Source organism: Phalacrocorax carbo, chromosome 3 (genome assembly GCF_963921805.1).
Source record: "Phalacrocorax carbo chromosome 3, bPhaCar2.1, whole genome shotgun sequence".
NCBI classification, from domain to species: Eukaryota; Metazoa; Chordata; class Aves; order Suliformes; family Phalacrocoracidae; genus Phalacrocorax; species Phalacrocorax carbo.
The window spans coordinates 30,019,883-30,033,752 of record NC_087515.1 but is presented as its reverse complement, the minus strand read 5'-3'; the positions used below and the strand labels follow the sequence as shown (position 1 = coordinate 30,033,752).

Here is a 13,870-nt window from a genome sequence, read left to right as displayed (position 1 = left end):
GAATTTTGACTATGTCTTAGGTTTTGCATGCTGTCTTGGCTTAGCGTAAACAGAAATTTGAAACTCTCATTACTTGACTAGTGTTGATTTTTTTGAGTGGAGGTCCACAGTCTCGTCCTACCCTTGATTATTTGTCATCTGAATTGGTGCCCAGAATAATAGTGCAGTATGCAAACTTCTCTCACTGCAAAGGTGAGCTCTGTGATGTGACATGTGTCACGTATCAGAAAAGTGACAAAAGCTATTCTCGGCTCTCTGGGACAGATACCTCAAAAGCACTTGCTTTAAAACAACCAAGTCCTAATTCATTAAGTCCTCTTACAGGGTAGGATTGCGTTCTGTAGCAATTGTCTGAACAGAAAGTGAAAAACATGCTTGTGTCACAACTCCTCAGAAATCTTGAGACTAACAGTTCTTTTTTTTTTTTTCCTGTTCAGGATTTAGATGGTAATCTCCTTGACTCCTGGGAAGGGGTGAGAGTACAATGCCTTTGGTGCTTGAGTGATGGGAAAACTGTTCTAGCATCGGACACACACCAGCGAATTCGGGGTTATAACTTTGAGGATCTTACAGACAGGAACATGTAACTACCTCTTTCTTTGGTTTTGAATTCCTGGTTTTAGTGTCAGAAGGTGGTTGAGGAAGGATTTGTGGGGCAGGATGGGAAATAAGTTATTAGAATGCTCTCAGTATTAAAAGAGGATGAGAATAACATGGGACAAGAATTAGTGAGTTCCAGTTGCAGCAAGAAGCATTAGATCAAGTATTAGAAATCACTTCATAAGCACTGGAGTAGGTTTCTTGTGGGTGTTTTGACATTTCTGTCATCAAGAGTTGTCATCTTATCAATTCCTGACATATTTTAGTAGCTCCTGTCTTGAAGTCAGGAGTTGGGTTTGAGGTCTGAAGTGCCTTTTGGTCTTGGGATTTGTCATAAGTATGAGCAAACTATTGCAGAGCTGGCTTGTACTGACATAGAGGCATACCTAATTGCAAATTCAGAACTGTCTTTCCCTGATAATATTGCAGAGGCAGGACATGCCTTTTGTTTTGGTATTGCATCATTGTTTGGTTAAGTGTACTCTTAATACTGATGTGTCTTACCATTTCAGAGTACAAGAAGATCACCCTATTATGTCGTTTACTATTTCAAAAAATGGCCGTTTAGCTTTGTTAAATGTAGCAACTCAGGTAAGTTGGTGATGATAAATGGAAATGCAAATAAATCTGCTTGCAACTCTTAGCTGTTTTTAAACATTTTGATATGAATTAGAAGGAATGTTTGATATTAACCAGTTGTATTTCATGTAATATGAAGGCCTTAATATTCATAAATATAGCATGGCATTCTCTGACAAGAAGGCAATCTTATTATTGACACTAATTTCTTTTGACTGATTTATAGTTGAGTTTCATACTACAAAATATGTACTACTAAATGTTAATATTGTCTATTGTATTGAGAAGCCAGATACAGCAAGAGTTGTGGTAGGTTGACATGTTTTGGTGGGGTAAGAATTAGATTTTATTTATTTATTTCTACTTTTGGAACCTTGGGCAAGAATAGGAGCTTTCAGAATAGAAGGGATCATGGACTGGAAGTTTAATCTAGTAATTTGGTATATCTTTACTCTCTTGATCTAGTAATAGTACTGAAGTTGGCTGAAGTAATGTACTTTCGCCATGTTTGATGTCTGTCTTTTTTTTTTAGTGTTTGGAAAGAATATAACGAATAATGTTTAATGATAAAATAATATGCTTTATACTTATTCCCAGGGAGTTCACTTATGGGACTTACAAGACAGAGTTTTAGTGAGAAAGTATCAAGGTGTTACACAAGGATTTTACACAATTCACTCATGTTTTGGAGGCCATAATGAAGATTTCATCGCAAGTGGCAGTGAAGGTAACATCATTCCCTTTTGTGCAGAAAACTGGAGCAGTGTATCCTTTCCATACCGTACTTCTATAATGTTAGCTGTTATCTATAAAAGCAAGCAACTGGTTCAGTAAGTAAGTTTGAGGAGCACTGAGTGTGGCATACTTCAAGAAATAATTGTGTGCTAGCAGAAAGACTCTTTTGAGAGGATGGTAGTAGTAGAAAACATTAATGAATCTTCTGTGTTGCTCCTAAAGCAAAAGCATCTACACAGTTTTAATTAGAAGTGGGTGGGGTATTCTTGACGCTTTTTCTTTTTGTGGTATGATACTTAGGCTTATGGTTTGAATCAAAAATACTTCTGGGGAGTAGTAGTTTCATTTGCCTGTTTAAGATACAGGTGTGGTGAGGTTATTTTAATTTCAATAGAGTTGTCAGCTTAATTACAGAAGGAGCAGTCTCAAATTAAGCATAGTTTCAAATTAAGCAGTTGTTGACATAGTCTGGTAGGGTTTCTTGGTGATCAAAGGCTTTGTGGTATGTTTTTATTCAACTGTCTGGCAAGAGTAGAAATTAGTTAATGGTTTATATGTTGAATTGATTCAGTTCTGTCACTGATGTAGTGCCATCACCTCCCATGGAGGTCACTTAAGATTCAAGCCTATGCAGGGTTAAGAATTACACTTGGAATATGTAAGAAATCACTGTTAGTATGAAATAACTCACAGCTGTTATGAAATAAGGTTGGCTAGGACATCACTACTATCCTTTTCTGGAAAATACTGAGTCAGTCTAAAATAAAACTAAATGTCACCCTTTGACCAGACCCAGTGGAATACAATGACTGAAGGACAGCACCTCTAATCCAGTGTGAAAATCTTCATGGTTGACCAGGGATCTTGGTTTGGGACCCGACTACCCCAAAGCAGGATTTATGTTGAGCCATACTGATGAGCATGTGTAGGTGTAGACACTATGGTCCATCAGTCTTCCCCCCCATTTATTTATTCTTTATTATCTTCATTGTCTTAAACTACCAAGCAGTACTTGAAACTGATGCCACTCTATTTAGATTTGGACTGTCTGAAGCTGTGGCCTCTTTGCACTGAATTGTTGTAAATGTGGCTACTGAGAAAGTCAATGAGTCTTAAAAATCCAGCAAATTATTTTTGATCACATTGTCATAGCGTTTTTAAAAAAAGTAACTGATTACATTGTCATAACCTCTTACGGTATGCTGTCAGCTGGGTAGGCTTTTTTCCAACACTTGTGTCCACAGGAAGAAAAGGGAGGCCTCTTTCTGATAGCTAGATTAACACAGCAGCCAATTTCCCTAACTTGCTTTTTCCCAAAACAAAATGCAGACATTCTGACAAGCACCAAAATACTGGTTTGTGTTTAGGCTTTAATTCTCCCATGCAGCAGAGGCTTGTGTGTCCAGCATTTAAGCAGAGAGTGAATTGGGTTGTTGAATAGCGTGGATTTGTAGTCTTGAAATTGTAAATGGAATGTAAACACAACCGGAACATTTGCATCAGTACAAGTATATATAAAGGTGTTGTACTCAAATGATCCGATTCAGCAGAAGACAGTTGAGTTATCACATGGTTCCATGATGCTATTCTAGCAGGTAGGTCAGAGAGCAAGTTTTTGTTAGGGGTTGGGAGGAGGAGTAAAGGAAGATCACTAAGCCTTCAGAATGACATCTATGTTAAAACCTTTCAAATGGATTAAAATACTTTTCTTTTGATATGCTAGACCTAAACACTAGGCTTTTGTGTAATACTTGTAATACATATTTGTTTGGTTTGTATAGCTCTGTTTGGAATATTCCAAAGACATTCTTAGAGGTCAACCCACAGACTTGTTAAAGGCTGCTAGTCTACAGTGGAGGGGGGGAAGGGTAGAAACCACCTTTAGTCATTTATTCTTAAATATGGTTGGTTATAAAGCAGTAACACTTCTCTAAAAATTGCAGTGGCGTGTCTGACTAGTTCACTATTCTATTTCTAGCAACATACTAGAAGTAATTAAAAGCTTCCTATCACAAAACGAGATCTGTAGGGTTGTTTATTGCATCTACTTTTAATATGTACACATTCATAGTTTTAAATAGCATGCAAGAATTAATTGTTTAAGACAGTAATGGTTCACAATTTGAGACATTAAGCTTTGCCCTCCCTCATTTGCTCTGTTTGCACTTTCACTGGAATGTTTTAGGTCTTCAGTATCAAGATGTATTTCATAAACCATAGAGCTGTGATCTTATCTAGTACTCATCAGCAGGTGGTGGCTGTAAATATTCTGCCTTGGTACTCACGACTTTATAATGCATGCACTAACCTGTAAATATGATTGTTTAAGGAAAAAATAAGTCTGCAAGACTTCCTTTTGAAATAGACTATAACTCCATGTCTTTAAGAGAGCTTGGTTCCTTTTTTTTTTTTAGCCATGTGTTGGCTTATTTGCATTGTAGTGACATGTTTTTCTTCAAATACAAAGCATAGTAGACTTGCAAGTGTTAAAAGGGAACGTGTCTCTTAGTGGAAGAGCTTTACCCGTATTCTTTTGGTCACTTTTAGAAGAAAAACTTTGTTAGTGCTATCGCACGTTCACCAGACGTGAGTTTTACAACATCAATGGGTTTTTAGTTGCTGAGTACTTGTGTGGAAGTGCTGTTTGATACAACAAATCTGTCTGTGCAAAACAATGTTTCTCATTATGTTTTTTAAATTTATATTTTAGATCACAAAGTATATATTTGGCACAAGCGTAGCGAGCTGCCAATTGCGGAGCTGACAGGGCACACACGTACTGTTAATTGTGTGAGCTGGAACCCGCAGATTCCATCCATGATGGCCAGCGCCTCTGATGATGGCACTGTTAGAATATGGGGACCAGCACCTTTTGTAGACAACCAGGATATTGAAGGTAAACAGTGAGAGTGTGTGTGTGTGTGTGTGTGTTCTCTGATCACTAAAAGCTGACATCACGGGCAGCTGGTTCAATGGATGTTCTTTACCATAAATAGGATGGAAAAAGGCTTTAACTCTTGGGTTAGAATAATTACTTTTACTAAAAAAGTTACTGATTTTTTTTATGTATGGCTGTTGATTTTTAAGTTTTTTTTTTTCATGTTTGTGGAATAAAAAGGAAACAATGGGTATTTCCAAAATGATACTCAAATCTCTGACATGGCCCTATAGAAAAGTGTGGTGTCACTAAGACCTCAGGATTATATCAATTTATTTATGTAGACTTCTTGAAAATCTTGTCTCCAGTGCTTGAGGCTTAATAACATAGTGTTATTAAAATTTAAATAATTCATTCTGACCACACTGCAAATTGAATAATGGCATTACAGTGCTTATAAAAGGAATCTCCAAAGTCTGGCGAGAGTGAAGTTTCCCACTGTAAAATCTGCACGCAGCTGATTCTTTCCTAACCATCAGCAATCACATGTGTCTGGGAGAGAAACACAATGCAACTTTTTTCACTGCCAAAATGCACACTCATTCCCAACTCTTCTTACCTCCCCCGCCAGAACTGTTAATGAGATGACAACCAGGGGTTGTTCTGCAGTTTATGGGCTTCTGTCATTACACATTCAACTGCGTGGTAAAAATATACAATAGACATTAAAATGAAATACAGTATATCCCATAGCCACAGGACCTCGTGGGCACTAGGTGTGGACAGTGAGTTCAAGGGGAACCCAGACAAAGCCAAAGAGAAATTCCTTGGGTGCTACTAGAGAAGCAAACACTTCTAGTTCAGAATGACCCTTAAGTGAAAATGGCTGAAAGTTGGAAGGATATTAGGAGGAAGAATTACTTCCTCTCCCTGCTCCTATGCTTCCTGACACATCTGCTTCTGGTCTTGGACTAGGTGGACCAGCCTGGCCAATCTCCTGTTTGTAACACCTTGAATGCACCCATAAGGACTCAGAGCCTGTCCTTCAGTTGGTTTTACTCGTTTTGTTTGTTTGGTTTTTTCCAATTAGCTGCTTGCTCACTGTTTCTTAGCTCCTCCATAAAGCAAGCTAGTAAATGCCATAAAAATCAATACAATAAAACAGGATTTCTCACAGCAGTGCTTTCCATAAGAGGTGTAGGTATTATTCCGTGCACCTAACAACTTGGGAATCTTAAATGGATGACAGACAGCTTTGTAATTAGCACGCTCCCCTGGAACTTGAATGCAAATGTGTGTTACTTCTTTTTGGAAGAGATGCTTTTTGTGTACGAACAGCTAACATGCTAAATTAATCTCTAAATTAATATGAATAATGACAGCTAAATAAGAAATTATTAGCATGGGATGTAGTTACAGTATAAGATCCATTAACTGCTGCATGTTCAGTAAAACTTATGTAAATACACTATTGATGGCCTTAGAAATATTAACTGTTGGTAAGATCTTCAAGGTGTGATTTCTTTCTTTTATGTTTTTGTTTTTGCTCAGAGGAATGCAGTAGCATGGATAGTTGATGGCGAATTTGGAGCAGACGACTTCAGTTTAACTTAATTAGTCGTATTTTAAATGGCTTGGGATTTGGTGCAAACAAACATGATTGATAGCTGGACAGACATGCTCGTCATGAAAAAGAACCATTTCTGAAGCCCAGTTGGGGCCAAACATTTACCACCTTGCTTCATAGTAACCAGTCAAGATGAAGCACGTCGTTAGAACGTTGTTGGACACCGTGTTGAAATTACCCCCCCCATCGGTTGTGAAGAACTGTGCTACATTCAGGCTAACCATTGAACTCAGTATATATATTTTTCCCTCCTGCCTTTTTGTCTGGCAGGCTACTGTTCTTGTTGCTCTTCTGTGTAATGAAGTTTAAATGCTTGTTTGGAACACTTTATTTAACAGTTTAGAAGGCTTGATAGAAAGAGTGCTTTAGTCTGAAGAGTATACATTGGATAGGAAAGTATTTCCTTCTCTTGTTTCTCAAGTCTCTCTGCCTTACTTAGCTTGAGATCTTTGCAGCTTGGTTCATGGATTCTAGCCTTGCCCGTTGCGCAGTATATATATCAATTGAGATGATAAACCAATGAACTATGTCAAAAGCACTCTCAGTATCACATTTGACAAAAAGTTTTGTACTTTTCACATAGCTCGTTGCCCTGCAAAGGGGTTAACAGCACAATTTTTTAAAAATAAATTATTTATAGGATTAAAATGACTTCATTTGTATACATTTGGAATTAAAACAATACAAGAAGTGTTGTGAAACACGGTATCACTGATGCTTTTCCGGAGTGTCTGGAGACCCAATCAAAGGCAGTGTCTGGAAGGAGCTTTATGTAGGCAGTGAAGCTTGTTTTAGAAGGAGAAACTCACTGTCCATCTTCACAGATATTTTGGGGGGGTGGGGAAGCATTCGGAGTGTACCACCAGACTAAGAGTTTAAACAAGACAGTCTTTTGGTTTTTTTGATTACATAAATTTATGCAACAATGCTCATAAAAGGTAGACTACACCTCGAGGGGAGAATGTGTTGAATCCTTTCTTCACAAAGTCAACATTTTGTAAAAGTAATTAACATACAAATCATAATTAAACGCTTATGATGGAAATTTTTCTTTGTTTGATCAACAAAGGTGTATAGATTTTCTTTTTGAGACTATACTTTAACTTTGCAGATTTAAATGCCTTTCCCAGACCTTGTTGCAAGCTGGTGCTGTGAACATCTTGACACATCTAGCGATAGTTCCACTAATATCCCGCGTTAAGAAAAGAGGAAGACATAATTTAAGTATTCATTCTTTTTGACGTAAACAGATGGCCTGTGCTTCTGCACTACACACAAATTTGTTATGGGATGGCACTGGATTCCCTTTTGCCACCCTGGGTGGAAAGCAGGGAAAGGCATGCCACCAACAATTGGTGTGAACAGAAGTGTGGACTTCATCCTTTAATGAGAGAATAATCTAGTGTCCTGATTAGTCATGTGTGGAAGAAGGGTGGGGGAAGGTTTGCTGGAATTCTGGGAAGAGATGTGTAGCCACTTTGAGTGGGAATGTGGTGTTTTACATAAGCAGTCCCTTTTTTCTTTCCCAGAAAAACAAAGCAAAGCTTAGCAGGTTAGATTTCTTTTTTTTTCTTCTAAGATTGTAGCCATCAGGTGGTGGTGGTTTTTTCTTGCCTTGCGTGCAAACTGAAATCATGTTTAAGATGCTGGTAGTTTGGTTGAAACCAGCCCTGAATCTGACATACTCCTCTTAGTACCTCCAAAATGAAGTAGGAACTTAATGTTCTTATCTTCCATCTAGTACATTTGTCTCAAAATTAAGGTGAATTTCTTCAATAGCAGTTACTGTTCCACAGTACTGGGAATACATGTGTAAACTTAAGACTACAACTCAGTCGTCCTTCCATTAGCTAGTTCTAGAGGAAGCTGTTTGTTTCTTTTCCTAGTTAAGACAGTGAGTCAGTCTTGTTCCTGTGGCATCAGTGATGCAGGGAAACAGAAAACTTCCTAAGGTCAAATTTGAGTAAGCTAAACCTTTGGGTTCTAAATAAAAATTGAATAGCTAAATTGTAAACAGTGTTTTATATGTTCAAAACATGGTATAATTCATAACCAATGCCAGTATGTGAATCTTGGGAAGTTACCCTAGTATTGTCTTACTCTGGAACTTCTGTTTCAAACAAAACATTATTTAGCAAGAGTAAGGAGAATAATCCTGGTTTTGATGCTTCATACAATGGTCTGGCACTACTTGCTTACCTCATACTCATGGGACTTCAATGGGGACTTGAGGCAGGGGCTGAAGGCTGGATCAAATCTCAAGTTTAGATTTAAAGTCTCATATGCACTTCAACAGGCACTTTTAATGTGGAGGCCACAGCTAAACAAAGTGAGACTCCTTACCTGATACAAGCTGTGTGGGGGCGTGTGTGGGCTGATGCCTACTTTCCACTGCAGTGCATTGTAATGAAAAATTTAAACTTAGTACTTTTGCAAAAACACTGCCCCTGTGTTCTGGGGTTTCTCTTCTGGACTTGGTTTGTACCTCTAAAATACACTTTGGGTATTTAGAAGCAGAGCTAGGGTGAAGGGCATGTTCCAGTATCTCTAGTTTTGTGGTGCAGCTATGCAACATAAAGGAAAGCTCTGTATAGATGGCACCGTTTCCCGAGTGTCTCAATAACAATACGTTGTGCAGCTGTCTGCTTCTCGCAGGTGAAGAGCAGAGATGAGAGAACGGTGAGCGTAATCTTCACTTTGCCACACTACTTGGTCCCACAGTACACTGACATCATAGATCTAGTGGCAACAACTACCACTCCCAACGTGTAGATTAAAGAGGAACCTAAACTATTTCTAACATGTCACGTATTCATGATATGTGAATTGAAAAGTACCAATACTTTTTGTGCACAGACTATAAAATGAGACTGGATGGGGTGGAACAAATAAGTTTGCTCATTTGCAACATGTTGATTTCCATGTGCTTAAAAATGTTCATAGGCTGGACTCTAAGGCTGGAATGAGTACACACCTGCAATAAATTACTCTATTTCTAGCTAACAGACCCATGGTGTTAGAAAGTACTGTAAGCGTGTACGCCTTTTGTATCTTTCTCTGGTCAGCTGTAGGCTTAAAATATTCACAGTAGCCCCAGGTTATTGTCAAGGAGGATTAAAAAAAAAAAACCATGCTGAAGCATTTTATTATCTGAATGTTCTTTAGCTGTTCAGGTAAGTAATATTCAAGGCACAATGGAGCACAAAAGGGAAAATGCTAGATCTGTCCTTGTTTTGGAGGGGAGGGGAGTGGGGGGAAATGACACCTCTGTTTTTAAATTCCCTCTGTCTTTTCTAAAATTTTCCTAAAGTTAACTTCTTTTTATGATTAGAGCAAAGGTGCAAGCTAGAAATCTATCCAGATCTTGCCAGTTACTTCTCAACTTGGCTTCAAACAGGTAATGTTTAATAAAACTCAGTATGTTCTTGGGAGTTTGTGTCTAGTTGTATATCTTTACACTGCTAAGTTGTACTCCCACCCAAAATCAGTTTCGAAGGCTTCCTTAGCAGGAAACCAGGACTCGTACAATTAGCCGTAGCTTGAGAGGAGCTGTTGCAGACCCAAACGGGGAGGGAGGTAGGGAAAGAGGAACGGACATAAAAAGCAGGATTTACTGACCAATAGATGAACTACTGTAACTGAAGGGGGAGGAGGAAAAATGCACTTTCAATAGTTTGTCCATGTTTTTAGCTGCAAAATACATTCATATCTAATTTTTTTTTTGAGATGACTATTAACCCATCCCATAAATGGCTAATCCTCCTTTTGACCTCCGGTCTTTTTCACATTGGCTTGACTCCATTTTCAGCTCCCATACTTAATTCTGAAAACTGCTACATTTAACAATGTTTAGAAAGAAAAAAATGCATTAACTCTGATACTTTTTTAAACAGGGTGGACTTAATTGAAGTGTGCAGTGTTGAACTACTGCTGCAGTAGCTGCCTCTAGTTGTTGAAATAAACTGTAGACAAGTTTTCTGTCTATTAATCCAGATAATCTGGATTCAATAAAACGTCTGTGAGAGTGTTCCTCCCATCTGGTATGAATGTGCGTGTGCGTGTGTCCCATAAGCAGACAGAGAACCAAATGTTCTAGGTACTTGTCATGTTTTATTGCATACTTTGTCGTGTGTATGTGAAGTGTCCTTTGACCAGAAGGTTTTGGTTAATATATTTTTATAAATTTGAAATTCATTGTGCCCCATCTTTTTTTTTCTTAAACATTTTTCATTCTTAGGGTATATGTGCTAGATTTGAATCTTAACATTTTTAGGCACAGATGGAAAAAGTTATTGGCTCCTTGAAAACACATGGGACAAAATGGATCCTCAAAGCATGTATGTACTTACAAACCAAGCTGTAGAGATCAAGAAAAGAACTTTATTGTTGATCTCAAGATTTCTAAATTGTCAAGATTTATATGGAGTTGTGGTGGAACTAGTTAACACTTAGAGCTTTTGGTATGTAATGACTATTTGCTATGGACTGATATTAAATGTTTCAAAGGATTGCGTTCTTAAACTTTCTGGATTTTTGTTACTCTCCTCGGATTATATTAAGTAGTTAAAAATTTCTTTGCTATATTACATTAAAAACATAAGAACTTTGGGTCTCGTATTTATTTTCACTTGTTTTACTAATTATTTACAGAACACCGTTTTAACTTTTTTATTTTATAAATGTGTAGTATTTTAAACATATCTTTAAAAATTGTTCAATTGGAACTACATTAACTTCTGATTTGTTTTTATTAGGATTTTTAAAAAAAAAAAATACACTTTTTCCATGTTGGTGCACAGCACTTAACAGAAATGTTTGTATTCCCTTTCTTTCAATTCAATAAACAGAATAAATAACTGGAATGAATAGTTCTTAGTTTCCCTAACTTCACTTACATGACTATGACTTGGATGTTCATTTCTTGATCGTTAACTATAGATTTCTTCCATATTTGTAGCATTTCACTTCCTCGCTAGGAAATCTAATTGGTTGCAGTTTAGCCGAAGATGAATTCTCTGTGTTGCGTGCTGGCTTTCCAGTTCTTGATGTTTGGCTCTAATTGACCTCACGCTTGTGTTTTTACTAAATTTAGCAGTCGACTTGCCTGTCTCCTGTTCTGTGCTTATCTAACTTGTTGAACAGCTGCTTCTTCAAGGCTCAGTGAGAGCCTTGATTCCTTAATGCTGGAGCTTGCTTAAATACCAGAAACAGGGCGCTTCAGGTGATTAGTTGGTTTTGTGGTGGTTGGTTTTTTTTTTTTTGGTAGTTCATATTAAGCAGGTGCTCCTAAAGTACTTATCTCTTGCTTAGACTTTTCTTAAATGGGAGATCAGAGACCTCTAGACTTCTACATGAAGTTGACCTATGCGGCTTCTGTGGCTGAGAGCTCTTGAAGGTACCTCTAAACTGTTGCCTTTGTTCCCTCCAACTTAACCCTGCGTTCTTGTCCCTCTCCCCTGTGCCTTAACACAAACCTCATCTTTGACCTGCATTTTAGGCATTTTTATTCAGCTCTAGCTAATGTTCTCTTAAATAAAAAGCTGTGCCTAAATTTGCCCTCCCCTTCCTGTAGGTTTTCCAAACTCAAACCTTTTGCTGAAATGCATTCAATTTTTAAATTCTTTTACGTTCTACATTGATTAGATAAAGACTTTCCTCCCTCTAGGAGCACCTCTGTATTAACTGTATTATTATTACCCTTTGAGCGGTGTTTAGATAATCGTGGCTTAAACGCAGGTGCGAACAGAACGGGCATGCCTTATCCTTTTCCACGTGCTGCTTTGTGCTGCTTCCCTTGGGTACTAGCGTTTGCAGGAGGGTTGTTAGATTGCTGACCCACTTCAGCCATAAATGATCCACATGGCAGACAAAAGAAGTTAGTTTTTTGGCTGGGTTTGTTACTGTGTTTCATCTGCTGTCCTATGTCTGCCTTTAACTGGTGAGAAGATTGCAAGAGAAACAGGTATATGATTTCTACAGAACTCAGAAATTTCAGCATATGTAAGATTTAAATTAAGTGTAATTTTTATATTTTTTTAAACCCTTCAGATTATTTAAAAGAAATTACATAAGGAACCTGAGAGTAGATGAGCATTTCATAATAAGATTAAATCTAAACTGCCTGAGGTGGGGTACTTCTCCAGAGGGAGTTTCTGTTTAACTCTGTCACTTTATCCCCCAGCTTACGTTTTCTGAGCTGCCTGATGCACCCCTCTGCTACGCTGCATGTGTTGCACATGCTTAGGCTATCTACTCACTACAGAAAGATGGCAGCCCCCATCATCTCCTCATTTTAAAAGATCCATAATGCTCTGAAGAGTAACCAGCGAAGTTTGTACACCTCTAAGGTTGCCACCAAAGATAAGGTAATGTGCTGATAAGTGCACGGTGGTCAGTATAGCCTAAATTTTTCTATCACCACCTCCGCTCTCATAATATCCTTAGAGGCAAAAAATTGGGGATTTTTTCTTACCATTTGTACAAAATCCTAGACAACACCTTGTGAGAAAAAGGATTAAATAAAAGCTATGCCAATACTGAAAAGAGAAAGATTTGCTTTTATGGGCTTATCAGGGTTGCAGGTTGATTGTTAACCTGCATGTAGAACTGTGTTTAGGACTACTGGTAATACTATTAATCCCTGATTTACTACGTTCCATAATACAGAACTATTTTAGAATAAAACAGTAGTTTAGTAGAATGAGGATATAAGTATATTCTTTAATAAAACAAGAGAAATAACTAATAGTCTGCTACTGTAATGATTCATTAGGGGGAAATATGCTATTGTGTGTATTTGAACTAATCCTCCCCCTCGCAAGCACAGTACTGTAACAGCTATCTAATCTCTCTGAAAACTGTTGAATGACTAGTATCTTAGCAAACTCACTAGGCGCTAGACTGTGGGTGAGGAAAAGAGCTTAGTAACCTTGGTTAAAAGTTAGAATCCCTGTAGGCCAACTTCAGCTTTATTTTCATGGATTAAGAGCTTTCTATAAATCACAGCTAATCATTTGAAGGATAAGCTAACAGTCCCCTCATGAAGTTATACTTGCATACCTCAGTTCCAAAGGGAAATATATTCTGGTGTGTGAATAAGAGGGAACCTCTATTTTGGTCTCACACTGATTCATAGTGATGAAGTTAGGTGAATTTTTATTTAAAATTGGTCTAAAGTTTGTCATTGTCTTGAACTCCGTACAGCAAGCTTGGATTTAAATAACCCTGTTCTCCCCTGATGGAGATCCAGAAAGTAGGGAGTTTCTTTTGATTTTTACTACTGTAAAATTTCTGTGCTCTGTGGATCTCCCAAGAGATAGATGACTGTAGGATCCTTATTTCCAGCTAATGAACTACATTTTTAGCCATTACAAACACATTTTCCCTGTTGCTAACACCGAGCTCTGTGAAGATCTTGGTTCAGACAGGAAATAGCCCTGTACAGTAAGGAA

The 13,870-nt window shown here is 37.8% G+C and overlaps 1 protein-coding gene across 2 annotated transcripts in view; it reads left to right on the top strand.

Annotated features, from left to right (window-relative positions):
- Window positions 1-11,281, top strand: part of WDR26 (WD repeat domain 26) — a 32,821-nt gene extending 21,540 nt beyond the window's left edge. For both annotated transcript variants that reach the window (XM_064446344.1, XM_064446343.1), the window contains 5 exons: window positions 438-583; window positions 1,113-1,191; window positions 1,777-1,906; window positions 4,625-4,810; window positions 6,344-11,281. In XM_064446344.1, the coding sequence (XP_064302414.1) occupies window positions 438-583; window positions 1,113-1,191; window positions 1,777-1,906; window positions 4,625-4,810; window positions 6,344-6,369 (567 nt within the window). In that variant the 3' untranslated portion in view covers window positions 6,370-11,281. The remainder of the gene's footprint in view (window positions 1-437; window positions 584-1,112; window positions 1,192-1,776; window positions 1,907-4,624; window positions 4,811-6,343) is intronic.
- The last annotated feature ends 2,589 nt before the right edge of the window (window positions 11,282-13,870 follow it).